General features: G+C 39.8%; 2 protein-coding genes across 4 annotated transcripts in view; both read left to right on the top strand.

Annotated features, from left to right (window-relative positions):
• Positions 1-3,625: 3,625 nt before the first annotated feature.
• LOC139467864 (centrosomal protein of 112 kDa-like) overlaps positions 3,626-20,618 on the top strand; it is a 50,188-nt gene continuing 33,195 nt past the window's right edge. For 2 of the 3 annotated variants that reach the window (XM_071249375.1, XM_071249373.1), the window contains exons 1-2: positions 3,626-3,731; positions 17,777-17,970. In XM_071249375.1, coding sequence (XP_071105476.1) covers positions 17,871-17,970 — 100 coding nt within the window. In that variant the 5' untranslated portion in view covers positions 3,626-3,731; positions 17,777-17,870. The remainder of the gene's footprint in view (positions 3,732-17,776; positions 17,971-20,618) is intronic. The other variant, XM_071249374.1, reaches the window with a different exon arrangement.
• On the top strand, positions 13,764-17,815 carry LOC139467526 (uncharacterized). Its single transcript, XM_071249060.1, has 2 exons — positions 13,764-16,694; positions 17,777-17,815. The coding sequence occupies exons 1-2, from the start codon at positions 13,764-13,766 to the stop codon at positions 17,813-17,815; spliced, it is 2,970 nt and encodes a 989-aa protein (XP_071105161.1).

Below are 20,618 nucleotides of genomic sequence, written 5' to 3'. Positions count from 1 at the left end.
CGTGAAGTATTGACTATGTGCGTGATATTGGAGGAATGTGGTGTATACAGGACCATGAAGTATTGACTATGTGCGTGATATTGGAGGAATGTGGTGTATACAAGACCAGGAAGTATTGACTATGTGCGTGATATTGGAGGAATGTGGTGTATACAGGACCATGAAGTATTGACTATGTGTTTGATATTGGAGGAATGTGGTGTATACAAGACTGTGAAGTATTGACTATGTGTGTGATATTGGAGGAATGTGATGTATACAAGACCGTGAAGTATTGACTATGGGTGTGATATTGGAGGAATGTGGTGTATACAAGACTGTGAAGTATTGACTATGTGTGTGATATTGGAGGAAAGTGGTGTATACAAGACCGTGAAGTATTGACTATGGGTGTGATATTGGAGGAATTTGCTGTATACAAGACTGTGAAGTATTGACTATGTGTGTGATATTGGAGGAATGTGGTGTATACAAGACCGTGAAGTATTGACTATGTGCGTGATATTGGAGGAATGTGGTGTATACAGGACCATGAAGTATTGACTATGTGTGTGATATTGGAGGAATGTGGTGTATACAAGACCGTGAAGTATTGACTATGTGCGTGATATTGGAGGAATGTGGTGTATACAGGACCATGAAGTATTGACTATGTGCGTGATATTGGAGGAATGTGGTGTATACAAGACCAGGAAGTATTGACTATGTGCGTGATATTGGAGGAATGTGGTGTATACAGGACCATGAAGTACTGACTATGTGTTTGATATTGGAGGAATGTGGTGTATACAAGACCATGAAGTATTGACTATGTGCGTGATATTGGAGGAATGTGGTGTATACAAGACCGTGAAGTATTGACTATGTGCGTGATATTGGAGGAATGTGGTGTATACAAGACTGTGAAGTATTGACTATGTGTGTGATATTGGAGGAATGTGGTGTATACAAGACCGTGAAGTATTGACTATGTGTGTGATATTGGAGGAATGTGGTGTATACAGGACCGTGAAGTATTGACTATGTGTGTGATATTGGAGGAATGTGGTGTATACAAGACCATGAAGTATTGACTATGTGCGTGATATTGGAGGAATGTGGTGTATACAAGACTGTGAAGTATTGACTATGTGCGTGATATTGGAGGAATGTGGTGTATAAAAGACCGTGAAGTATTGACTATGTGTGTGATATTGGAGGAATGTGGTGTATACAAGACCATGAAGTATTGACTATGTGTTTGATATTGGAGGAATGTGGTGTATACAAGACCGTGAAGTATTGACTATGTGCGTGATATTCGAGGAATGTGGTGTATAGAAGACCAGGAAGTATTGACTATGTGCGTGATATTGGATGAATGTGGTGTATACAAGACCATGAAGGATTGAGAAATGTGGAGTATACAAGAATGAAGGATTGAGGAATGTGGTGTATACAAGACTGTGATGTATTGAATAATGTGGTGTATACAAGACCATGAAGTATTGACAATGTGCGTGATATTGGAGGAATGTGGTGTATACAAGACCATGAAGGATTGACAATGTGTGTGATATTGGAGGAATGTGGTGTATACAGGACCATGAAGTATTGACTATGTGCGTGATATTGGAGGAATGTGGTGTATACAAGACTGTGATGTATTGAATTATGTGGTGTATACAAGACCGTGAAGTATTGACAATGTGCGTGATATTGGAGGAATGTGGTGTATACAAGACCATGAAGGATTGAGAGACAGACATTTTATTCAGCATAAGGCCTCCGGACCAAAACACATACAAAAGCATGATCATGCATGCGCATTTTGTATCATATTTAAATTTTGGTTTTCTTTTTTATATTTACGTGATATATAGCAATAGACAGACATTTCTGATAATATCAATGTTCTTACTCTGCATGATAGAATTACAATTGTTGATTGTAGGATATTTACCAAAGTATGTTTCTCAATTCAGAGTAGGAGTGACATACATATAACTGTTAAACTCCTCTTCAGCTGAAATATAGCCTTTAAGCTGGAATGACATACAGTATCTTTCATTTTAAATTATTTTTTCATATCTGCCAGTCGCAACAGCAAGTTGAAATTGCAACATTTAAATCTAGAATAGAATGTTCTCAAATGTTGTGGAGGGTCACCTATGCTTGAATATATTTCAATACTTAAAAGTGATTTATACTCGTTATATAACAAACCCTTATGATTTGCATGTAAAGATGATTTCCATGACTGAAAGAGATTATCATGTAATCTCTGCTTACAAAGTGCAGTGAAGGCTACTTGGTTTCTATTTCCTGCCTAATACGGCAAATCCAAATCCCTCTTTCCATAAAAGTACATAACTTGTTTAAAAATGTAATACATGTTTGTGGACTTAAAACACATCCTTGACATGTGTCAATGTTAAAGGGTTCAGCAACTAGATATACCTTTAGAGGTTCTATTACAAGCAGGTAAATTATTATATATTGATGTGATTATATAACATTTACGCTTAATGCCAACTCCCCACAATAAACGCTACCCGTGATGATTCCGGGAAAGAATAGGTCTTCAGCAACCCATGCTTGCCATAAAAGGTGACTATGCTTGTCGTTAAAGGCGACTAACAGGATCGGGTGGTCAGGCTGCTGACTTGGTTGATGCATGTCATCGTATCTCAATTGCGCGGTTCGATGCTCATGATATAAATCGCTGGATGGTCTGGTCCAGACTCGATTATTTACAGACCGCCGTCATACAGCTAGCTGGAATATTGCTGAGTGCGGCGTTAAACAACAAACCAAACCAAAACCACAATGAACGCAGCAGAACGTCATGTCTTAGAGTGTCAAATGCCTTGGAAAACTCAATGAAGTGACAGTAAAATCTGCCTCTTTTCTTACCAGTGTATTTTTTAAATATAGCCTGTGTTAAACGAAACAATGTTGTGAATAGTGGAGTAATGAGCCCTAAAACCAGCTTGTTCATTAATAATATTATGTTTCTCACACCGATAGACTTGAAGAGAGGACATAAAACACTCTTATCCAAACAACTGGGGAATCTTAACACTTTCAAAAATATGATTAAAAAGGTGGGTATGATAAGGTACAGTTTGGTGCCCAGAAACTTTTAAAAATTCAGCATCCACACCATCTGGTCCTGGTGATTTCTTATTTGCTGCATTTAGTGTATTAAATAAAACTTCTTGATCAGTGATTGGTTGATTAAGTTCTCCAGTGGGTCTTTCTGTAGAAGAAAGCAAATCATTATTAATGCCAAGGGGTAAATACAGTGACTGGTTCAACAGACAGGATCGAGTGACATGACGTGATCCGTCCACTACTGACAAGATATTGACTGCTAACTGCCACTAGACATATTACACCTATACATGGTTTTGGAATAAGTGAGTATAAAGTAACATTTTCAGGGTATTGTTCCTCTGTTTAAAGTTTTTAATTATACTCAGAGAGTGTCTCGAATGACAACTCCTGAGAACATGAGAAAACTCGAGACAGCCTGAATATCGACACGTGCGACTGATTTTTTTGTTTTTTTATATAGATTAGGGAATTTCCAAGTAAGGGGGATAACTCTAAACTCGAACATGCGCAGTAGTAACTTCCGATGTCAACATGGTGGTCTTTTTGAAACTTTCATAAACATGCACGTAAAAAATGCGAATTACATATCTCAGATATTCGCGAAGTATTTGGAGACTGTGATCTTGTAGTAGGTAAGCAACGTTTTGATAATATTTCATGATTGGAATTGGCGCTTTATGATTTTGGGTATGCTTTATGCCCAAACCACTTATCAGCCGATTGACAACGCACGTTTGACATCGACCTGTTGTGACACACCAGCTATGTTTTGATTCTTAAATTTTGTTCTAAATGAAGAATGTTGTAATCTAAGCAAAGGTGTAGAATAGCAATGTAATTAAAGGGACCTAGATTTTCAATTTTTAACTGGTATTTGCTTATTCACATTCCCCCTCGTCCAGGAAGCATGTTCAGACAAGTTATTTTCGTTTGGTTAAAACTATACACATGATAAACTGTTATGAATATAACCGAATATCTTGTTGATATAGATTGCGAAAGCTTTGCATCTTTCGGAATATATTTGCCCTATGTTATCTTCTTCTGTTGCTTTCTATTCAAAATAGATCCTTGCATCTTCTGGTTGCCTACTTCACAATTATTCGGTTGAATTGTTTACGAGTTAATCCATGTGCAGGTACCTAGAGTTGCTTCCCTTTGAACAGTGGCGTTTGATGATTCACATTAGATCCAAACCTATTTGTAATACTTAAATGCAAAACTTGGACTTTTCATGCTTGTACTTTGTAATCAATAGGGAAGTGTCAATGAAAACTGGACATTTAATTTGAAAAAAAGCTATAAAGGGGCACTGATCTAAAGCAATTCTCCGGGACTGGTTGTCGCCTTTGTTATTGTTTTTTCCTGTGAGTACCATGAGTCTAACGTAGACTGATTCGCTACCTGTGCTGCGCAATTCGTAAGCGCATTTGTCACTTTCATTGATAGTACAACAAGGGAGTAGCAATCGTATTATCGATGCAATCCGAAATCCAAAAATGCTTTCACCATTGTTCACTGCATGGATACTTTTTTTTATTATTAAACTATAACAACATTTCCAAATGACGACATCCGATGAGCTCCGCCGTTCTTTTCATCTGTTTGTTTAGGCTGAAAAAATTAATTAACATGCGCCCTTTGTCGAAATCTTTTTAGACCACAGTCAACCAATCAGTGTTCAAAAATGAGTAAAACAAATATTGCCTTCACGTTTATTTAGCTGTCCTTGCAGACGGTAGCCCAGTCTCTTGTCACGTTCAGTTGCGTTGCGTATCATTCGGGTACTCACAGTAAAAAAACAATAACAAAGGCAACAACCAGTCCCGGGAAATTGCTTTAGATCAGTACCCCTTTAACCATGTTAACATGTTTAAAATGGCATCGCTGATATTTTGATGGATGAGTGAATCAAAATTCAAATTCTGCTTCATACCAGTAGGTGATGTCTTCAACAACAGAATTCAGTTACATTCCGAAAGAAAACTCCTCGATAAAAGGCGTGACCTCCATTACCTCGTTTGTAAACTACTGCTGCACTTGAGTGACGTCACCTATTGTCAAACACCTGATTTCATACTTTAGCGGGGTTTTCTTGAATGAAGAGACATGTTTTGGCGCACAGTCCTCAACATAATTCTCGCAGGTCGGCTTTTAAACTCTAAAAGTGATTGATAGTTTGAAACCTGTTCACAAATTATGAATATTTGTCACATGATTGTGTTCACACTATTTTACTCTTCCTTTTCATCATGACACGGGCACCAAAAGTTTGAATGAGGATGGAATGTTCCGACATGTGTGCAGTACTTCACATGTACTCAATGTTGACAAGCTGAATGCATGCATTCTCAAGTCGGCAACTTTGATGACATCACACCTCTCCCTATAATGCGACAAATCAATATCAAATACAGCTGTTTGATAATAGGTGTTGTTTGAAAATAGGGTACTCAACAATAGAAACTTCACATTTAATTTTAAAATTTAATCTAGCTGAAAATATTATTGAAACATGCTAAATGCATCTTTATCCAAACAGACATTTGGGATTTGGTGTGGGTTTCACATTCAGATTCTTTATTCGGAAGTAATGGCCTCTTTCTTTTCTTCACATACACATTGTACTAGCTAAATCATATAAATATACAAATTAGAAAGATATCATAATGAAAAAACATCATATGCCAACTTCTGTTTGTTTTTACAATTGGTCATGTAGCTTAAAAGACATACCACTAAAACAGAAAACAAACACAGTACAATCTCTAATACAAATTAGGCAAGTGAAGAACATCATTTTTCTTTTTATCAAGTGTATATGCATACATAATAATATTCTATGTTTGTTTACTCTTAAATTGCCAGGATTACAACTAGCAAATAAAATAAATATATCTTGACGTCCTTCAGTTCGTACACACAGTCCCCCCTCTTCCACATGTGCACTGACTGATGCATACATGCATGGACCACATCCTCAGTTGATCATACACGTTATTAGCAATCACTGCGATTGTCTATTTGCTTAAATTGATTAGGTCTTGTTCTTTTTTATGGAAATGGTTGATGAACTATTTGGACGCACTTTAAACTTTAATGGTCTGTATTTAGTTGTCAGGGACAAGGGGGGCGGTTGGTTAGCCCAGAGGTTAAAGCGTTCGCTCGTCACGCTGAAGACCCGGGTTCGATTCCCGATATGGGTACAATGTGTGAAGCCCATTTCTAGTGTCCGTCGCCGTGATATTGCTGAAATATTGCTAAAAGCGGCGTAAAACCATACTCACTCACTCACTCACTCAGGGACAAGAAGTGTGAAGGTAGTAGTTTTTAGGATATAGAAACATGGTCCGTCCGTCACGTTTCGTTTCCGGGGCACAACTCATAAACCGTTCAATATTTTTTCATCAAACTTTATAGGTCTGTCAGGTACATGCTGAAATGGTGCCTTTTGCTATTGAGAAATTTTAGAAATTTTTATTTTTTACGTTTCCATGGCAACAAGATGGACTTAGGTTCTGTGAGGGTAGGGTTCATTTCGGAGCATCTCATAAACCGTTCAATATTTTTTCATCAAACTTTGCAGGTCTGTCAGGTACATGCTGAACTGGTGCCTTTTGCTATTGAGAAATTTTAGGTATTTTTATTTTTTACGTTTCCATGGCAACAAGATGGACATGGTTCCAAACTCAATTTTTTTTTACAATTTCCATGACAAGTTCCACCTCGGTTAAAAAAGGTTAGGGTTTGTTTAGATTCAATTATGTCATGAATTCTGCAACAGGGGCGGGAGATATAGCCACGTTAGTGGCAAGCTCTTGTTTGTTAGGTTTACCTTATTTATTCATGATTACTAAGAGCATGCATGAAACTTCATTCATGGCCATGTTTGACGGGGAAATCAAGTTCAAGTTATTTATTAAATTTATCAGAAAAAAACTGATCTTAACATGCTTGAAGACAAATGTTTCATGAACTAATTGATGTATCTTCACATTATTAATATTATATTTTACTTTTTGTAATTGTATTGGTATTGTAACCATGGTAACCGTGAAATACATGTATCAGCTTGAAGGTCTCAGAAGGCCTTTTGCACTATTACCTTGCTTTAATGTTATTTAAGGATTTTCCACTCAACAAGAAGTAATCTATTTTGCTTTTAATTATCATTGTCAGAAGTTTTGGCAATGACAGTGTTAAGATTTATGTTAGTTGTATATTTATAAGGTATATGTGATCCTATACATTGCAATCATGCTTTTCTGTTTTATCTTTGTAAGGACTAGGAGAGAAAATGTTACTACTCAGTTTGGTTTTGAGGGTCTGGTTCACATAGTTAAGTAAGAAATGAATTGTCAGGATACTGTTCAGCTTGCAGCATGTTCTTCTTTGTCATGTTTGTAGACCACCTCCGTGGTCTAGTGGTAGAGAGTCCGCATGGAGAGCAGAAGGTCTCGGGTTCAATCCCCGGCCGTGTCATACCAAAAGACGTTAAAAGATGGTACTTGTTGTTACCCTGACTTGTGCTCAGCATTAAGGGGTTAATACAAGGACTGGTTGGCTCGGAGTCACTATTCCGTGTCTGAGTGGGTTTTCATGTTAAACTGCAGCATGGTATCTCAGTGGGCTAGCACTATAAATCGGCATCAGTCTGGGCTGGTACAAGCACACACACACACACACACACACACACACACACACACACACACACACACACACACACACACACACACACACACACACACACACACACACACACACACACACTCACACACTCACACACTCACTCACACACACACTCACACATGCATGCACGTTGCAATATAAGTGCAATAATTTTTAGAAACTCAATTTACCTCACCTCTTGTTTGTAAAGATGTTATCTGTTGTAAGTGTTTGAAGCACTAGTAAAATAACCAGTATTTGTTATCTCTCCACACAACCATGGAGTGCACAGGTGCAGGGGACATACGGTTTCTGATTACTGACCAGCGAGGATCTGATCATGCTGATACACAAACATTTATTCATTTCAGCATAGTTTCATTTCTTATTATCATTGTGAAAAACACGATAAACAGAAAGTATTTAACTGACAAGTCAAGCATGTCAAAGCTGAACAATATTCAATATGTTTCATTGCCTAGCCACTGAGAGTGTGATGATTTTTTACGAAGGCAGTAACCATGGTAACTGAAATGTTGACTTGGTGTTTCTAGGTTAATGACTCTGTATTAATCAAACATGTTGAAACATGGTAAACATGTTCAAGGGTTGATCTGTTTGGAGAAAGTATCTCAAAGGGTACTGAGGGTACAACTTGTATTGATGTTTAAAATGTAACCATGCTTAATATAAAGTTTAATGAAAATAAATTTATTCTGAAATTAAATAATGCAACCTTCAATACATATTCATGAATACATCTCCTCGACATTAACAATTGTTATAGGTCATGATTCAAGCTTTCATCTGAACACGCTTTCTGAACATCTAAACATGTTGTAGGAACAGAATTTCAAATAACCTTTCCCTGTAGCATGTGTAGGAGAGCAAGAAGGGGCCATCATGAACATGATTAACATGTTGAGTATCTATTCTCATTGGACTAACTGCTGTTTGGCTCACAGCTCCTGCATCTCATTGAACTGGGGCACAGTGACCGATACATAGATGTAGACTTGCAGCTGGAGCCGTGTGATGAGTGTGTACATGGTGGAGATGGTTGAAGTGAATGTTGTGTCATGCCTGTACTTAATACATCCTTGGCAGTGTAATTTGCAATATTTTGCAGTAGTTAAAAGCATGAACGATCTATGCTGGCAGTGGCTCACAATCAGGCAGATCACGCATCATAGACATGGACCTATGATCATTTTGTGCATTCCGTGAGGTTCAGATTCCCATTTTGATTGATATGAAACGTGTACTGGGACCTATTTTTGGTCAAGAAATCCCATAAGAAACAAACATAGGGTACTGGGGACTTACTGACTTCAAGCATAGGGTACTGGGAACCTATTGACTTCAAGCATAGGGTACTGGGGACCTATTGACTTCGAGCATAAGGTACTGGGGACCTATTGACTTCAAGCATAGGGTGCTGGTGACCTATTGACTTCGAGCATAAGGTACTCAGGACCTATTGACTTCAAGCATAGGGTACTGGGGACCTACTGACTTGAAGCATAAGGTACTGGGGACCTATTGACTTCAAGCATAGGGTAAGGGGGACCTATTGACTTCAAGCATAGGGTGCTGGGGACCTATTGACTTCAAGCATAGGGTACTGGGGACCTACTGACTTGAAGCATAAGGTACTGGGGACCTATTGACTTCAAGCATTCAGTCCAGGAATCCCCCCAGTGACTGTGATACGCTGTGATGGTCAGATGCTTTGTTACACCACAAAATTATGTTATGTCAATTCTTAGTTTAACCAATATAAACGTATCTATTACATATTTCTGGACTAGTTTTGTTACTTTCACACTATAACATGGTATAATGATACATTCAGAATCAACTTTACATTGAGAGACAACAGTCATCTTCCTCTCCTCTGTCATTGTTAGCTCTAAGATACCAGGTATGGGTAATAAATATCTGTCTAGGATAAGGGTATTAGGTTTCATTGTCCAAGCAGGTTATGCTTGAGACACTGATTAAAGCTCATCACAGCTGCGGAACTAAACATGCTGAAGAGCACTATGCTGAAGGCCCACTCCTTGCCACCATTCAGCCCTGACTCTAATGGCCTCCTTGTGTAGATTTAGTGGCTACCATATGAGCACAGGGCACAATGAAGGCTTCAACTCAATTTACAAGACATTATAGAGCTATAAATCTCCCTGCTACAATGTTCCCTAGGGGGTATATTGAATCTGTATGGAGATAATGAGATACAGGACTGCATATAGAATTGTTGATATTTGAACTTGAAATATTTAGTAAAAATTTGTAATCTAAGCTGTTGACAATGGTTCATGTGAATTAGATTGCCAAATTTGTCAGTTGACAATATCATCTCATTATCATGATTATAGTGATGGTTAGGCTTGTATACACGGTATAGTTGCACGTAGTTAAAGGGTAAACTGGTTGTTGTGAATTCCATATGATATACCCTCATATAAGAGGTATTAATTTCCTTAAACTTACTCTATCCTATGGGCCAGATGTTCATCTTTCTCATGTTTTACATTGGATGGTCATATTGGTTTTAAGATGTGTTTTCTGTCTATGTCCATGTTCATAAGGAAAAACGTTTTCGTTGAGAATGTGGAGAAATTAAATATATTTAGTAAATCTTTGATTGAAATTCATTTGAAATAATAATAACTAGACAAAAAACATATTCTGTCCAATGGCAACCTCCACCATGAACTGAATATATTTTTGCTGACATTATCATGATTATTGCTGTGACTCTAAGCACTATATTTTTTCATGTTTTATTAAATATTTATCAGATGATTATTATCATGTTTATGTTTTGCTGTGTGTAAAGGTTTGATTTATCTTGTCAAACAGTGTTAGAAACTAACAGTTTTAGTCCACTTGACCTTTTAAGGATAACATATAGCAAAACCCTTAAAAATGGCAAATTTCTACCAGTCATTATGATACCTTAACTATTGGGCAGTTTGGCAAGGACTATAGGACTAGTGCCAGTTTCAAACGCTGGTTAAACTTCTAAAATATGTTTGAACATAATGAAAAGATTTGTGAAATATTTGCCAGGAAGTGACAGCATTAGCATGTTAAGTAGTGTGTCCAACTATGATGCTGGTTTGGAAAATCACGTGTTCATAAACATGTAATCATTATCATGATTATGATCCAGTACAGTTATTTGAACAATGTAAACATGGTAAAGGCTAGCTCCGATCAGCATGTCACCCCCCTCACAAACCCAAGGGTGCTCTTTCTACACGATCCATCCACAAGAAACATGATATCCATACACTCATCAATGAATGCAATCAGACATTATTATTCTTGACAGTCTGGCAAGAATACTCTAAAGGTCTTATTGATATGCTGGTTAGCCATGACCTGTTGTGAATTGGCTTATTCTGCTGACTTGGGGTTTTCCAATTCCTTTCCACTAGTGTCTAATGGACTAATATATCACGTAGACAATAGGTATAGAAAATCAGGTACTCCACAGTTTGGAGTATAAGGGCTGGATACAAGGGTTTAATGTGTTTATTATAGCTTATCATTGTACTGGGGTGGGGCGTCAACTTGTTCAGGATATACCTAGGATACACTACAGTGTGTGCTCAGATCAAACATGGACACTTGAGAGTGAATAAGATATTCTGAACAAGATTTACATGATTTAGGAACGTACCAATATATGTGAGGTGGGGTGAAATAGGATTTAACGATTATTGCACTTATCATGCTTATTTAACGATGTGTGTGATAGTACTGGCCCATGCTGAGGTACCTTTAATGATAAGCTTCTGGCAGGGTAACAACAAGTACCATCTTTTAACGTCTATTGTTATGATGCAGTATCAAAGACCTGACCTTCTGTTCTTCAAGCAGATGCTCTGTCCACTAGACTACCAGAGGTGGTACTGATATATATATATATATATGTTGGATTTTTTTTTCATTGTTTAATGCCACACTCAGCAATATTCCAGCCATATGATGGCAGTCTGTAAATAATCAAGTCCGGACCAGATGATCCAGTTACTGACATCATAAGCATCGATCCATGCAATAGAGATACGATAACATACATCAACCAATTCAGCAAGCCTGACCACCAGATCCCGTTAGTCGCCTCTTGCGACAAGCACAGTCGCCTTTTGTGGCAAGCATTGGTTGCTGAAGACCAATTCTAACCCGGATCTTCACGCATAGACTTTAGACATGAACATGATGAAGACTAAATAAGATTTTCATCACCTATGTATTAGTTGTAAATGTTTTTTCAGTGACATGTTTGATCATGTTGATGCTGTCTCTGCAAAGCATTTGTTTCAATATTTATGTTTTTGAAGCTGAAAATTTATCTTAAGTATCTCCGCCACTAAAGGAAGATACTAAAGTCAACACAATCCCCAAAGCAACATTGCAAAAATGGCGTCTGACCACAAAGAGCGCAAGGATATGAGGCTGAAAAGGAGTGCAACATTTCTACAAACTGAATTGTTTTGGGGGCACATGTGGTCTAGTTGTCTAAGGCATCAATTTGGCATGACAGAATCCTGGGTTTGAATCCCGTTTCACGGTTTAACCCTGTGTTTGTCAGCACAACACCAATACTTGTGGGGTCACCAAAGTGGTATACGCCTAATGCTTGCATCACTTCAGGCTTTCTTCACACATGATGCTGGCATCCTGGGATATATTTCTGTTCAAAGCAGTGTTAAACCAAACTCACTCACTGATACATGTAGACATGGTAGAAGCCGCAGTGCACTGCCATGGTGTTGTTTGTTTGGCAGTTGGACTGTCTGTGTTTGGACAAGCTGTGTGTATAAATGTGTCCAGTAGAAGGTTATAGGTCTTTAAGCCTGGTCGGAGGTGTTGTTTCTGTAGGCTGGAGAGGCAATTCACCTGTCTACTAACATTGATTGATACTACTTGGCAGATTACATACTCCAACATGTCTAAGTACGACCAGAAATATTTGTATAGTCTTTGACAATGACAAAATCTTTGAATCTGTCAAATTGACCATGCTGACAGCCCATCTCCTTACGTTAAAGTCGGTCCACTTTGAAGTGCTTGTAACATCCGATAAATATACTAAGCCCCTTGTCGGACCACTTTTGTCAGGCAATAAATACCTATTGGTTCACCTCTCTTGATAACTTGGCTATCAGCAATATCAGTTCTCACAGTTATTGTCACCCCTAGTTTGCTGAAATGACTGCAAGCGACCTTTGAGATGGATGTGTGATGTTCACTGCATGGAACGTCGGTCCCGTCAGGTCATGTGACCCCATCGGGGGGCTGAACCGAACCCCGACAGAACCCTCAGAGTTGATCCTGTGTTCAATGGGGCACAGCCTCTTCTGAGTAACAGGATTACTACTGGCCACACAGTCTGATGGGCCCATTAATTCCTGAGCTACTTGAGTTACCCCGGCTTATCTCACACCATACACAGTTTACTCTAGGGTCTGCCAGGAGGGACACAGACACTGACTCCTTTATTTCTGATCAGTTATCAAGTGTACTGTGCCGGTGTAGTACTTATCTCACATGCGGTCGGCTCCACATGCAGTGAATATTAGGAAACTGTTGCAGAGGGAACACTGATTTTGAGTTTTTGCTCATGATTCAAATTTTGATAATGCTTTTGAAGATTTGTTTGTGAAACGTGTACTTTTCCTGAATCTTTCAAAATGATGCATTCTGAATACTTTGAGTCTTTTTGCAAGTACTCACTAGTAAATACCAAGACTGAGGCAGTTTCAGTGTGTTTCAATGGGAAGATGACAGAAGTGCTGTTTACACCAGGGAAGTGTTTGTAAATATGTTCCCATAACACATTTGGAATCTTGATCAATAATGGGGGCTAGTGGTCTCGTCATAGAGATATGCCTTTAACAGAAATCAGTGTGTTCTTGAAACTGCTCTGGGATGGTGTACTTGGTGTATGTCTGTTGATGAGGCTGGTCTGCTGAGCGATGTCCATCTGGTCCAGAAGCCACAATGACCTGGCCAAGCTGGCCAAAGACCTTCAAGAAAGGAACAACCGAGTCAAGGCTAACGCTGCCAGGAGAGGAAAAGGTGCAGCTCGGAGACAGGCCAGCTCGTCAGACATTGCAGTGCTTAGAGAAAAGTCACTTGCATATGATACATCTCACAGGAGAAAACCAGGAGATAGAACCAAATCTGTAAGATTTGTTTTGTCTGATGAGGACTGTTGCGATGAAATCACGACGGAAGCAGACTTGAGTGACAGTGGCCATTGTGATACCAGGCATAAATATCACAAAATCTGTGTCAACAAAGATTTGATGAATTATGAAAAAAGGCAAGCTAACTCACTCCTGTCCCAGAAGAGGATAAACAAAGAGAGTAAGTCTAAATTCCATGGAAAAGAGCTGGCATTATTCCTAGAAGAACAGAATGATCAAAATAGTTTGTCACTGTGCAATAACACTCCAAGCCCAACCACAGAGCACGGTAACTCAAAAGAATCACAATCAGCAGACAACAACGTTATCAGATCAGATGATGCTGATGATGCCTCATCAGGATCAAACACTCAGGAGAAGGGTGTTTCCAGACAAATTCTCTTCTTACTACAGAAAGATTTCATCAATTCCTCCCAAGATGACAGTAAACAGTGTTTGAATATGACTGACCTAGAGGGACTTCTATCCCTGCTGTCAGTGTCAAGGTCAAAAGATGCTGAGGACAAGCACAGGAACATGATCAGGATGGTGGAGACGCTCATCTTGAAGCGGAAGTCACTCCATCAAAAGAAAGGTCAAGCGCAGGATGAATTAGATCATACAAATGATAAAAATGCCAAGAAGGATAACATACCACAGAGGGGATCAAATCCTAGCAAAATTCCAAGAAAAAACATGAGGAACATGTCTCCTAATGTTTTGGCAGCAACAAAAACAGATGATGCACAAAAGCATGATGTAGTAAACAGGTTGAGTATAGAAAAACACAATGGTATGGATCAGGAGCACTGTTCTGTAGATGGGGATGTTAAAGGTGTTCCACAGAACGGTAACACTACAGGTAGTTCAAAGGAGGAAGAAAATGTCGATGGACAGCATGCAGGGAATGTTCCTGATGATATTCACACCCCCAACACTGTCAGTAGGAGTAGGAGGGGGGATGAGTTAAAGGAGATGAGTGAGGATGAACATGATGAAACCAAAGAAAAAAGTCCAGGAGAAGAACTTCTTCATATGAAGGAACATGAACAAGAGACAGATGTGAAAACTTCAGGTGTAATTGTCAGATGCTGTGACATCATTGGAGAAAGTGGATCTACCAGCAAAGAATCATCTGGCATGGCACAAGGCAGTGGAGACGACGATGTATCAGTCCCTGGTGAATATCTGGTGAACAGCTGCATCCAGCCAATACTTCCAACAGATGGGGATGATGGTGGCCTCCATGTGGGATGTTACAGCAGTGGGGAAGAACATGGTTATGACTCACAGATCTCAGGACAGGAGCAGATAACTTGGGGGGATTGTCAGAGGGACAGCAGTGGGGAAGAAAGTGCTCATGACTCAAAGATCTCAGGGCAGGAACTGGAGTTGAGTCAGATCTCAGGACAGGAACAGATGGCTGGGGGGGATTGTCAGAGGGACAGCAGTGGGGAAGAAAGTGCTCATGACTCAAAGATCTCAGGGCAGGAACTGGAGTTGAGTCAGATCTCAGGACAGGAACAGATGGCTGGGGGGGATTGTCAGAGAGACAGCAGTGGGGAAGAAAGTGCCCATGACTACTCGATCTCAGGACAGGAACTGGAGTTGATAGAGATCTCAGGACATGAAAAAGAGCTGATTGACCATCAGACGGACATCAGTGGGGAAGATCACACTCATGAAGCACAGATCTCAAGGCATAAACAGAAGTTCATACAGATCTCAGGACATGAACATGTGGCTAGGGGCAATTGTCAGAATGTCAGCAGTGGGGACGAACATGGTTATGACTTAAATGCCCCAGGACATCAACAGGAACATCAGCATGACAGCTGGAAACTGCTCCACAATGTGGATGTATCAGAAATGTCTTCGTTTTCCATTAGCGGAAGTGATTCTTTATGTCCACTTGCCGGTGATCTTAGTGAGCATGTGTTGAAGAGTCCTAATGTGTTTTCAGATACTCTCATGAGTAATGGGACTTCCCATTCAAAAAATGATAATTCCGGAGCAAACATTACAACATTGCCATCCGTGGATGGCAGCGTCAAGGCATCTCTGGCAAACGGGGTTCAACATACAGAAACTATAGCCAATTGCGGAAACAAAGTTGATGTTGAGAAGAATCAAACAGATCATAGTAAAAAAAGACTTATTTCAAGTGAGACAGACATGCTGACTAAAGATGACACATGGTTGAGCAGTGATAGCACTCAGTCATCATTCAGTAGCAGAGGGAACACTAAACAATACCAGATACATGCTGACAATACAAGTCAGTCACCAGTAGCAGCAGGCAGCAAGTTTATGAGAGCACCATTCGGTAAAGGTTCTTATGAAATAAAGCATAATAGAAAACAGGGGTATTATGACCATGAAGATTCATCCTCCTCAGAGAAACACCTTCACAGAAATTGCTCTGATATTGAGAGTAAAGCATTGATGAATAGTAGAGACTGTCAAGAGAAGATCCCAAGGATAAAAGAGAAGTACTGTGATGGTGAAGTTGTTACAGGAGATGCTGAAAGCAGAGGCTCACAAAGTGATGAGAACTATCAATGTACCTGTCATCGATGTGTGAGCTTCAAGAGAACAGAGCAACAAAGTGCTGTGCTCCCGAGAAAGAAGCCATGCTCCCCACCTGGTGGTATAAAACGTGGAAAATCCACTATTGATCGGAAACAACATACTGAGGACGACAAACCAAGACGTAAGGTACCTGTGAATTATAAGTGCCTGTGTTCTGTAGACAGGCAAACCATAGGGGATGGAGAACAGATCTTGTCTCTACCATTAGAAGAGGATGATCACCAGAGTAGACACAAGGCAGCACATTGGTCAAGGTGTACTTCTGATAGAGAGACACATCTTTCATCAACAACTTCTCCTTGCTGTGACTATAGGAAAAACAAGCATTCTTCAAAATGTTTAAGTTTCAAAGAAGAATCTGACCAGAGTTTGGAAGATACTGGACATTGTGGACGTAAACATGTACACAAATGGCAAAGGCCATCATCCTCACATAACCATTCACCTAGGGCATCCAAACACTACAAATCTGGTCACAATAGTCCAAATTCTAATATGTTGGAAAATATGAAGCAAGGTTGGCAAGACCGGGTTAGTGCTGAATGCCAAGGACAAAATGGCCAGATATGTATAGGGAGACAGGGTGCAGGGTCACATGTTCGTGGAAAGAAGTGTGATGATGTTCTGTCATCATGGTCAGGGTTAAGTAACTGTCAGTGTTGTTGTCTAGTTGATGTTTCAGATTCTTCAGTTTCAGGAGTTTCCCAAAATTCAGATAGTTCATGGTCATCACGACCATCTAAATGTTCGCCTAATAATAGATCAAAACATGTTTCTTTCCATGAAAATGAAACCAATAATCGACGCAATTACCCTCTGTGTGACATTTCAGACACTTTAAGTTCTGACAAGGAATATATAGACTCTCGAACCCATTCACAAAAAGGCCATAGGCACAGAGTTAAGCCCTCTGTGCATAGCAGTGATAAGCAGTTGTATGAAGCAAACTCCTATAAAGGAAAAGGCCATAGAGTCCACAAGTTTGCAGAGCCTACTGTACATAGAAGTGATGAACAACTGTGCAGTGTGAAATATAACTCTGGGCAGTGTGAGACGGCAGTTGAAAACAGTTATGAGACTAACAGCAAGTCTAGCATGGAGTCTGCCCCAGCTGACAGTGAAGCAGGAAGTGGTGTTCAATTGGTAGATGCCCGGACACTCCAGGACATCCTGGTAGACTTTCAGCAGCTGTTTGTTTGTTTGTCCAGAGACTGCCAGGAACAGGAACAGGAACAGGAGCTGTGTGAGGCAGGATCTGAAGGGTCAGCCGAGCTGGTGGACAAGGCAGCTGGGTCAGAGAGAATGGAGAGTCCCGAGTCCTCTTTAGAGCACCTGGACTCAGAGTTTGACAAAGTGCTGGCGGACATGAAACCGTATGTCCTCAAACTGCCACACAAAGCAGGTGAGAGCTCATTTTGATGAACATGTACAGTGATAATATGTAAATTGATTTCAGTTCAAAGATTGCAAGAGTAACTATGTTCATGTTATTTTAATACTAATTCCATTTATAACGTATACAATATTACCATGACAACAGAAAGTTCACATCTTTCATGTATTCACTATTTTGTGCAAGGGCGAATATGCATGAAATATTCTGTAGCATAAACAAACAGGGCTGTTCACCTAATTGGAACTAGTTTTGTTATGAGATTCTTTATAGGCATATAGAAGTTGGATGTAACCATGACAAGGAGGATTATTGATAATAACTGCTTTATTATGCATAAACAACGTTTCAAGGCTACTTCTTGCCCCTTCATCCCAAGTCATCCCTGAAGTAGCCCTGATGTGAGAGTGAGTGAGGTTTAACTTCGCGCGTCCCAGATTATTGCATTTATATAGCTCTGTGTGTGTGTGTGTGTGTGTGTGTGTGTGTGTGTGTGTGTGTGTGTGTGTGTGTGTGTGTGTGTGTGTGTGTGTGTGTGTGTGTGTGTGTGTGTGTGTGCTTGTACTAGTCCGGACTGATGCCGATTTATAGTGCAAACCCACTGCGACACCATGCAACAGTTTGACATGAATACCCCACTCAGCCACTCATACTGACTTCGAGCCAACCAGTCCTTGTTTTAGCCATAATGCCGAGCACCAGGCAGAGTAACAACAAATACCATCTTTATGTCTTTTGGTATGACCTGGCCGGGGTTCGAACCCCATACCTTCCACTCTCAAGACAGACACTCTACCACGGAGGTGGTCGAAGTAGCCCTGAAACATTTTGTATGTATACAATGGAAGATATATTATGATACTCCTTGTCGTTGTTTTGTTTTCTTTACAAAGATTAAGCCTGTTCAATTATCTTAACCTTTTCATGCTTATCTCAAGAACTGAATTATTTTTTATCATGCCAAAATAACAACTACTGTATTCGACGTAATAAGCGCCCCGCTCTAATAAGCATGATAAGTGCCCGCGGCGATATTTGCTAATATATTGGCTAGTGAACAATCCCAATTAACACTGCTTCCGATTGATCAATGTATACAAGACTTATATATTCGCGTATAATACGCACTCATCTGTTATATGCACACTTAATTATGGGCAATTAAATTCTGGAAAAATATATCTGTCGTACATAAACATTTCAGGCTGTCAGCATAAACCACGAAATTTATCTTTTCTCTGTTTTTTTTCACTAAAACGATATTCTAATAAGAGCCCCCTATTTCTAATTTTGAGAGCGCCCTGGGCGCTTATTATGTCGAATATGGTGTATGAAAAGAGGTTCATTTGACGTTATAGCAACCCTTTCAATGTGTTGATAGGAACGATCTAAACACGGAGTGGAATTCGGGGGTCATGATCACCGTAATTTAATTGCATTACTGTTACCTGAAGAGAACAAATGTATTCATTTGACATCATGCTATGATAATCTGATACATGTGGACAAATGATACGGATCTAAAGCCGTTTACAGCTTGAAGTGTTAATGAATCTCTCACTAAGCAATGCTGAGCTATTATCAACAGTATGTTTGATGTGTATCGTGTTGATGGCCCGATCTCAGGTGCTTGATTGGTTGTTTGGTCTCCAATATGTCAGCTATTGTCCTTGTATTGTCTCACGCCACTGGCCACAGGGACACAGCATTGTTATCCCGGGGCTTCGTAACAGAGATTTATGTCATACAATAAGCCTTAAATATGAAAATACAGCCCACAGCCAAATTGTTTCAAAGAGGGTCAACACTGTCACATTGTTCGTCATGCTGCATACAACAAAGGCCTGTGTCTTGTCACGTAATGTCTTGTCTAGGCTTTTGAGATATAACATTTGTATTTTATTCCTTAGTGCTTTCAAATGACATGTAATTCCTGTTGGTGCTTTTAGTGCCGTATCATGAAAATAAGAGAAACCTATTATCATGATTATCCAACCCTGTACATTTTCACAAGATGAGTAATGTATATGGGTATTGGGTCAATGCAGTCTACTCCCTGTAGTAGACAGACTGAATGCAGTCCTCTCCCTGTAGTAGACAGACTGAATGCAGTCTACTCCCTGTGGTAGACGGACTGAATGCAGTCCTCTCCCTGTAGTAGACAGACTGAATGCAGTCTTCTCCCTGTGGTAGGCAGACTGTAGTCTACTTTCTGTGGTAGACAGACTGAACGCAGTCTACTCCCAGTAGTAGACAGACTGAATGTAGTCTACTTCCTGTGGTAGACAGACTGAATGCAGTCTACTTTCCGTGGTAGACAGACTGAATACAGTCATCTCCCTGTGGTAGACAGACTGAATACAGTCTACCCTCTGTGGTAGACAGACTGAATGTAGTCTTCTCCCTGTGGTAGACAGACTGAATGCAGTCCTCTCCCTGTAGTAGACAGACTGAATGCAGTCCTCTCCCTGTGGTAGACAGACTGAATGCAGTCTACTCCCTGTGGTAGGCAGACTGAATGCAGTCCTCTCCCTGTGGTAGACAGACTGAATGCAGTCTACTCCCTGTGGTAGGCAGACTGAATTCAGTGCTCTCTCTGTGGTAGACAGACTTAATACAGTCTACCCTCTGTGGTAGACAGACTGAATGTAGTCTGC

This window comes from Haliotis cracherodii, unplaced genomic scaffold, assembly GCF_022045235.1.
Source record: "Haliotis cracherodii isolate W230 unplaced genomic scaffold, xgHalCrac1.p SCAF_2, whole genome shotgun sequence".
NCBI classification, from domain to species: domain Eukaryota; kingdom Metazoa; phylum Mollusca; class Gastropoda; order Lepetellida; family Haliotidae; genus Haliotis; species Haliotis cracherodii.
Note: the sequence above shows the minus strand (reverse complement) of the source record. Positions and strands in the feature narration are given on the sequence as shown.